We start from the raw sequence: 9,376 nt of genomic DNA, 5'->3' as shown, positions 1-9,376 counted from the left end.
TGAAAAATTCAATGCAGCTTCAGAATATACAATTGCTGCATAAATGATATAAAAAAGTGCAAAACGATGTAAACTTTTGTATGATAAACCAACTCAGGTTAAAAAATAATTTATAAAGTTACCGTACTGTATAGAGACGATTCTTCGAGATAAATAAATCAGTTTAACTGTTGTATACGGTTAAAAAATAAGAAACCTGATCAACGAGTAGATTTGTTTTAGCTTTTTTTTTTTTTTACCAAATTTTGCATGATCAGTCTGAAGAGTATACTAACAGTGTAATGCTTCTCAAATTTGTTTCAGCATCTACTAAAGTGCTAAATTTGATATTGTTTCTGTTAAGTGGAACTAAAATATCGCAATAAATTTTCAGAAATACAATAATATGATTCAATTAAACATCAAAAATTGCATCAAATTTTATAAACAATGAATCATCAAGCTTCAAATTTAGTTGTAGATTATTAGTAGAGTTAAGAATAATAGCTCAACCAAGACAAAAGAAAATTAAATTTTTCCCCCTTTAACTAGACAGGTTTAGATCTTACAAGTTTAGATCTTAAACAAGTTTAGATCTTGGATTAGTTTTACAAGATTTAAAATTCCAGGGAGATGCTTGTTTGAAATGCTAAGCCGATTTTTGTATTCTTAAATTGATAATAATGATTATGCAAAGTATCTTACATGAAAACCTAAACATAGTATTTTTAGAGAGTTGTAGATGTGTTACATATTTCAATTTTCTAGTATTTCCAACAAAACTTGTAAGGATTTTTAATAAGAATCAGAATCTAAGTGAGACAAAAAGGAAAAAAACGTGGCACACTCTACGCACATAATAAAAACAAAAAGAATTTATTAAAAATCTTCACAAAACTCTTTCAAATTGACATAATTTTCGTCATTTTCATCTCACTGCAGCTGTAATTAAATGAACATTGAATAGTATGAGCATGAAAATATTAAAAATGAAATAATGAAAAATTATAATTATAATAACATGTAATCATTCACATACAAAATGTTTTGTCTATAATCAAGTAACATTTTCATTAAAACTCTTGGATTAAAACTCTTGGATCAGGATTTTTTTTCCGTCCTTCAATCTCATTTTTCCATTTTACTTATTTATATTTCTGTAGTATTTCGTTACAAAACTCGCAAAAAGGATCTTGATCGAAATCTAAAAATAAACAAATAAGAAAAGAATTAGAACAAAAAATTAAGAACCACTTTAAACTTTGTTTTTGATGTCATTTCAACAATTAGAGAGATTCATTTCAACGTTTGGTAACTATTTTAATTTATATGCGTAATAAATAACGTATAAAAGTATTTAAATCTTGTACGATTAACAATATTTTATACACTAGAGTTCTTGAAAAAATAATCTTATAAACTTATTCGCACCTTTTAACTTCTAATTTGGGGACCATCTCATAAATCGAGACACTGATTTGGTAGTAACACCATTCACAGATCAGCATAGATGCACATAAATTAAACTATTTTTAAAAGTCCTTTAAATTATTTTCGAAAATTAATGCAAACAAATGAGAAGACCTAATATTTTCAAATAGCTGATCTCTCCCGAATTGCTTAAAATCCTATCACTGGAACAAAAGTTTTCTTGGTGTCCTGTTATTTATTTGGTACATTGCACATAGAAGCAATTGAGGAAAACAGTAATTTATTTGAAATTTTGAGGAAAACATTTTACTATCTTCGTACTTGGCATTATACGCTTTGGCTCAAGTGGCACTCAACCATTCCCCTGTTTCACTACATTTAAAACTTGAAAGAAAATATTTTGCTGCCTTCTGACTTTTTATTTTATATTTTATAACCGTCGCTGTACAGACAAACAATTTTGTGTTTACGATTACTAATGTTCAACTCTGTTGCCTTGTAATTTTGATCCCAATCTAGAAGACAAGAGAACTTCTGGATCAAGTATTGTGAGAAATTTTTCCTCCGTGGGGGACTTTTTGATGGAACTAACCCACATTTGAGTTACAAGGAGAGGAAGACTACGAGAACCTCCCATGGTTAACCTGATGGCAAGGAGACTCTAACCCATGATCCGTCTAAAACTGAGGATATTTCACGTCAGCACTGTGGTCGGTGCAAGTCGGATGCGGAACTCGTCCTCAGCCAGCCTTCCCGGGACCTATCCCGTGCTTGCATGCTTCATAAATATTTAAGTGTGGGAGGACTCGTAACACATTTGGTAGAATCGGAAAATGCTTTGTCACAAGAGGCAACCAATTTTACACCAGTTTCACTAAATTGAACGTAACCCTTTTTTTTTTCTTTTCTAAAATTCTTCGAATCTGTAAAGTGTATAAATTTTACTTTAGGGCAATATGTCTCACCTTTAATTTTTTTCCGTTTGCATTTTTATATTAAGTTAATTCTTATACAAAATAAAGTCTTAAGGTTTTTAAAAACAGAAATTTATTCTCCTGAAAATATGTTTTAATGTATCTTTTATTCAGTGTAGAATGAAATATTTTTAAGATCTTTTTGAATGAGGTGATAAGCCCATAGACATTAATTTTTAATCTGTAATATAAAAGTTAAGAAAGTGAAAAAAGAATTTTTTTTAAAACTTTATATTTTGAATCCACTTAAAATTCATCACAATATTTTTTTTTTTAATTGCTGGATATCCCAGAATATATTTATTAAAAAATAGCTTTTTTTAATTCAAAAACATTTTACTCTTAGATAACTTTTTTTTTTTTTCTTTCAAAAATAACTTTTTATAACTTTTTCTGAATTCCAACATGTAAAATGTGTCATAAAATTTATTTTGTTAATAATTAATTAGTACTTACATGGCTTAAAGTTAAACATTAAATTTGTTTATCACAAAAAATAGGAACTATTTTTTAAAAAAAGAATATATTAACCACGAGATCAACTTACTCATTTTCGACAACTTCTTTTGCTTCTTTTTGTCCTTTCTGATATGGAGATGAAAAATGACTCGAAATCCTGAAAAAAAATAATTCCGTCACTTATTTTCAGAAATTCTTGAAATAAAGAATTATTTTAATTAAACTTGATTATTCTAAAATATACCAACAAGAAAAAAGACTTCTGGTAATTTTTTTTGTGTAATGTGTTCAGTAGCCAAAAACCTTTTTTTTTTTAAATTTCTTATATCGTTGCAGAAATTTATTTTTCTCCTTAATGAAAACTTCCTGAAGAGTTTATTTTTTATATTCATTACATTGCATAAATAAATTATGTAAACTATATATTTTGCATATCCACATGCATGATTATCCGTTCGATTCTACTTTCTTCATTAGTTTCTGAATAAGAAGTACTTTTGTAATAAAAATTGACCAAAAAATTGCAAGTTTCTTTACATCTTGCAAGTTCCCTTATAAAAATATTCGAGAAATAAATTGTTTGTAGAAGGAAAGCTTTATCGATTTCGCACAGAAGGTTTATTTACTTTCCGGACGAGTAATGCAAATTTAGTACGAAAAGAAACTTAAGTATTAAAGTGTCTGGTCATTCTCATAAGACTAAGGAAGTTTAAAACAAGCCTCTTCATTGTTCAAAAATGTAATAAAACCGAAGTTCTTTAAAGTAGATGGAAAACTATTTTAAAATTAAAGTCAGTGTAACTAAATAAAATAAATAACAGATAAAATTGAGTTCGTTGCTGATTTTATAAAAAATAATTAACTAACCAACTATTTCAATAATAATATCTTACGTTTTCTTTTTCATCCATTCGCTCTCTTTTACGTTGATGTTTACTAGCCTGAAAAGAAAAAACAAATGTTGAGTGATAATTAGACAAGATTTTTTCCAAGAAAAAAAAACTTTAAATCTAAACATGCACTCTATAACAAAAAAATCGACGCACCAAGAAGGAGCTGTCCGATTGAAACGAAAATAGGTGGATAGGAAGACAATGTACAGAATAGTTAATAATTAAAATTTCAGAACAATTGAATAATTTATTGCAGAGTTTCAGTAACAAGTTCAATAAGGTGTTGACCCGCCTCTAGCCTGGATATAAGCTTCCACACGGCGTGGCATAGACCGATAAAGCTCCCGGATGGTCTCTTGCGGTATTTCCTGCCAAATTCGATCCAATTGTCGAACGAGGTCATCAACATTCCGTGCCAGATGCAATCGCCTTCCCATCATATCCCAGACATGCTCGATGGGAGAGAGATCTGGTGATCTGGCAGGCCAAGGAAGAGTTTGACAAGCTTGCAGACAGTTCATAGCAACACGTGCCGTATGTGGTCTGGCATTGTCCTGCTGAAAAACCAGCCCAGGGCGCTGCAAAAGGAACGGTAGCAAAACAGGTCTTAGGATGTCGTCGACGTACCGCTGTGCAGTAAGTGTACCTCTAATGACGACCAAAGGGGTCCGGCTGTCAAAGGAAATGGCACCCCAGACCATAATGCCTTGTTGAGGGCCGGTGTGGCGTGCAATAGTGAAGGCAGGATCCCCCCTCTGCCCTGTGCGTCTCCAAACACGTCTTCGATGATCGTCAGGACGCAGTTGGAAACGGGATTCGTCGCTAAAGACTATACGTCCCCAGTCGGCATCATTCCAGCCATATCTGTTCGAAACGTTCATGCATACGAAATTTCAAAGCAATCGGATGATTGCTTCTTGGTGCGTCGATTTTTTTGTCATTTGAAAAAAATTTTTTTAGGCATTATTGAAACGGTTTTTTTAAAAAACAAAAATTTAAGTATATATATTTATTTAAAAAAGTATTAAAATTCTTTATGTGTAAAATATTTCAGTATATTTTCATGAAAGAAGTTTAAAATAAATTACACTGGTAAACTAACTTTTTGTACCATTTAAACAAATACTTGATCTTGACTAATTTGGGTGCGGGGATTCTAAATTTGAAATTAGATTTGCTTTTATAATTTTTAATGACATTTTTGGCCTATTTTTGTCGACGCGTACAAATTTGAAAACTTTGCAATTAGCATGGGATCGCATAAATGTTCAGTCAACTTTCGGGATGCTATTAGAATTAAAACTGCATAGAAACTTATACCTGAATATGTCATCTTATGCTACTAGACTCGCATCCCCTATTTTTATCTGCTCAGAAGCATACGAGGAAACAGCACATATTAGGAAAACTGCCCCTAGCCGCACATGACGACATTTCCGGGTATGTGTTCTTATGCAATTTTAATCCTGGTGAAGGGGCCTAAATCTCCTAGAAATTTGTCGCAACATTTTTAATTAATTAATAGAATTCAAAGCTAACTAGAAATCTACACATTTTTCTACCTACCGAGTTTTCAGATTTTTCTGCATTTTTCATCTCCTTCATAAAAATTCCCTCATCCTCAACTACTTTCTAAAAAAAAAAAGAAAGTCAATTTTCCATGGGTAAGTATATTTATGCCAAACATCACTTATAAAAATATGTAAAATAAATAAGTAATAAGAAAATCAAAATAAATAAATAAATAAAAAATAAATGAGATAGTAAAGTAAGTTAATAAAACATAAATAAAATAGTAAAGTAAATAAATGAAAATTAAATAAAAATTTATAAATCTCCAAGATTAAAAAATTTTTAAAATTAAAAGTTTTTGCCCCTTTTTTTCTCCCTTTTTTTAAAACTTAACATGCTAAAAGATCACAAACGATGTAATTTTAATATTAAACGTAAGTTATCATTTAAAAAAAAGATTTTTTTCACTGAATCATAGTATACCCTAAATTGGATTTTGCGTAATACGAGGTTGAAAAGGGGAGCTTTGCTGTCACATGCTTTGATATTTGTCTCTTTTACATAAATATAGATGAATTTCTCTAAAAGTCCACATCATAATTTCATCTTTCAAAATGCGTGAGTAATCATGGACGTTTTGTTCTAAATTTTGGTCTTTAAGAAATCCCCCCCCCAAAAAAAAAAATTGAAAACTCCAGTAGTGTGCGAAATGAAATGTAAAAGTATTCTATAAAATTCAACTTGAAGTTAATCAGACTGGCTTTAGATTTGCTTCCTAAATTTTTTATCATCAGTCTTAAAACTCTTTTTTCTAAATTCTAGTCTCCAATGTGTCTTTAACGCTGTGACAGGTGTTCTTAAAGTATGTAATAAAGATAAAGGAACATCTTGCATGCAAAAGCAAAATGGATAAGTCTTTTCTATTATTATTATTTGAAATGCACGTCTTAATTGCTGAATTGTTCTTTCTAATCATAATCACATCTACTTAAAATTTGATCAGATAAAGAATAATCGCTAAAATCCTTGAATAGTAATAGTTCTGAAACCAGTAATAGTTCTGAAACCACGTTTAGTTCATTATTTAAAATTAAACATTCCGAGCAAGATATCTTAAGCACAAAGGAACTTTCAAAAATGCTTGAAAAGAGAGAAAATTGTTGCTCACCTCCTCATTGCTGGTTACCTCGATTTCCATACCAACATCCATAAAATCGAAGTACATTTCATCCGATGAAAAATCAACCTATCAAAGAAATAAATAAAATGGATTTTTGTTTTATAAATAGACAGCTTGTTAAACCTAAGTTTTATGCTTTAAAGGTGCATTTTTTAATACTTGTTAAGCATTATTGATTTTTTAATATTTAACACGCCATGAATATTTGCTAAGCTACAAAACTATCTAAAAAAGAGTCACATATTTCATGGGTAAATAGATTATGTATGCAGGAAATTGTCACTAATAAAAGAAAAAAAAGCTACAGAAGTTAAATCCAAAACCGATTCATTAGATTATTTATATATATGTATTCCCAAGAAATTGTAGCTTAATTTAAAAAAATGTTAATACAAAATACCTGAACAAAAATCCGAAAACCAGGAGGAGATAATCGATACTACCTATAACAGCACCAGTCACAATATATACTTTTATGTTCGAAATAATCGACAAAAATCATTACAATTGCATATGAACCTCCTGAACTTGGGGCTCATTTCAAGCATATAAATAAGAGAAAATTATGTTAACAATCTATTTCAAACTTACAGACTTGGTGGGCATCTCAGTATCCGTTAACTTCTTTAAAAGAGCTTCTTGTTCCGTTACTAGTTTCTAAATGAAGGGAAAAAAATGCTTTTAATTGAAAAGAACACATTCATCAGATGATATATAAAACTTTAAAGATATGAAAAAACTTTTTTAAACTTTTTTAATCAAAACTTTTTTTTATATGAAAATTTAAATATATCTCTCAATTCAAGAAATATTGTAATATTTAGAGTTAAATAAAAGATTCAAATAAGGTCAATTCAATATTATTCTTAAAATATATTAATATTGAATTATGTAGAGTGTAATAAAAGATTTAAATGGCTTTATAATTTGATTCTATAAAGAAGCTTTGAATATTAAAACTAGAAAATAACTATCCATTCGAAAAGAATTATAATATTAAAAAAATTGAAAATATATAACAGGAAATATTGAGAATGTATGAAAGAATTAAATCGCGTTAAAATATTAATTACGCTATTATTAGAATCTTTACATGCTAATTCCTGAGAAAGACAATAAGTATAACAATATTTTATTTTATTTTATTTTATAACCGCCGTTAAACAGCCGACCCAATTTTTAGGTTTACGAATGCTAATGCTCAACTCCGTAGCCTTGCAATTTTGAACTCAGTCCAGAAGACAATTAAACTTCCAGATCAAGATCCCTAGTCCAAGACCAGGCAGAAATTTGTCATCGTGGAAGACTTTTTGATGGAACTAACCCGCATTTGTGCTACAAGAAGAGGAAGACTACGAGAAGCTTCCACGGTTAGCCTGACGGCAAGGAGACTCTAACCCATGATCCGTCTACCAACGAGGATATTTCACGTCAGCACTGTGGTCGGTGCAAGTCGGACGCGGAATTTGTATTGACCAACCATGATACCTCATCTGAAGGTGAACCTGTGTTAGCTCATTTGAAGGTGAATGCTCTATCCCCTCAGATCATTGTGGCACAAGTATAACAATATTGCCAAAAAATAGGAAAAGTAAAAGAATATATTTTTATTCATTTTTAAATGAAAAGTAAAAAAATAACTAAACATTAATAAATAACAGCATTGTTCTAAAAATATATTGACAAAAGTCACCTTTCGATCATTTCGTATTCTGCACAGCTCTGAATATAGTGGGTCCTTCAAAACTTCCTATAATAAGATAAATATAAACATTTACAAATATATAGATTAATTAATAAAAAATAAATAAGATTAAAAAAAATTAAAATTTTTATTTTTATTTTTTAAGTAGACTGAAAAATAATTGTATTTGTGGCGGAAGAAATTTTAAAATAGTAAAAAGGTTTCTAACTTTCAAAAATTAAATTCATTGTCACTGGACAAGTAAGGATTTGAGAACTCTAGTTAGTCGTGAAATGTTCAAAACTTTAAGTACTTAATTTCACTCTCCCAAATAGGAATATAAACAATAATAACAAAACTTTCAAACAAGACAATATATTTTAAATATTGAAATTTCGTGAAATTTTTTTTTTGAAACAGTACTTACATAATACTTGTCCGATTTTCGGGTTTTCTTTTGAATTTCTGATACAATCTGTAAAATATTTGTTAATATTCGTATTATTAATTAATTATGAAATAATATAACCATGACTAGTCAGTCTATCAAAATATAAAATAAATAATACTTACGTAATTTTCTGTACTGTTATAAAGATCTTCTTCCATGCGTTTAATTTCCTAAATAAACACATATAAAATGAAAAATAAAGTAAATTACTCAATGTTATTGTTAATACATGATTATAAATATATATCATTTTAACGGATAAAATTTAAAATAAATGAATTTAGTTTGCATTCAAATGAAATTTATTTAAATAGTGCGATTAAAACTCAAACTGTTTCAGCAGAAAATACAATATAAAATAAAAATAATTTTTATAGCCTATTAATACTTGAAATATATTCCTAGCAGGCCTCTTAACTCTCGATCAAACTTAACTGCTTAAGAGAGAGGCGCAGAGGAAAAATTCTAAACACAAATTCAATAAAACAATTTGTGAAAAATTGTTAAACAACAAACACTTATATATTTTTAAATTTTTAATAAATATCCTTATTTTGTACAATTTAAATTAAAAGAATTTTTTAGCTGCAACAAAAACCTTTCAATCTGTTTAGACTGTGGAAAAAATTCAATTTCCAAAAATCTGAAATCAGACAAATGCATGGTTTTAAATTACACACTAAAACCACAAACTCCATATTTTTATTGTTTTAAAGTTTTGAGGAAAGTTCCATAAAAAGCTATTTCTTCTAATCCAATAAAGCGACCCTTTCATTTTATACCGTTATTGAAAGTTTGATGCTAAGCACGAAA

The 9,376-nt window shown here is 29.1% G+C and overlaps 1 protein-coding gene across 1 annotated transcript in view; it reads right to left on the bottom strand.

The window, feature by feature from the left end:
- Nucleotides 1-872: 872 nt before the first annotated feature.
- Nucleotides 873-9,376, bottom strand: part of LOC107444511 (uncharacterized) — a gene marked incomplete in the record, with an annotated part of 9,410 nt that continues 906 nt past the window's right edge. The window contains 9 exon segments of the mRNA XM_071178106.1: nucleotides 873-1,183; nucleotides 2,932-3,000; nucleotides 3,737-3,784; nucleotides 5,303-5,368; nucleotides 6,417-6,494; nucleotides 7,020-7,085; nucleotides 8,122-8,178; nucleotides 8,540-8,587; nucleotides 8,686-8,733. Coding sequence (XP_071034207.1) covers nucleotides 2,932-3,000; nucleotides 3,737-3,784; nucleotides 5,303-5,368; nucleotides 6,417-6,494; nucleotides 7,020-7,085; nucleotides 8,122-8,178; nucleotides 8,540-8,587; nucleotides 8,686-8,721 — 468 coding nt within the window.

This window comes from Parasteatoda tepidariorum, chromosome 2 (genome assembly GCF_043381705.1).
Source record: "Parasteatoda tepidariorum isolate YZ-2023 chromosome 2, CAS_Ptep_4.0, whole genome shotgun sequence".
In the NCBI taxonomy this organism is placed as follows: domain Eukaryota; kingdom Metazoa; phylum Arthropoda; class Arachnida; order Araneae; family Theridiidae; genus Parasteatoda; species Parasteatoda tepidariorum.
Note: the sequence above shows the minus strand (reverse complement) of the source record. Positions and strands in the feature narration are given on the sequence as shown.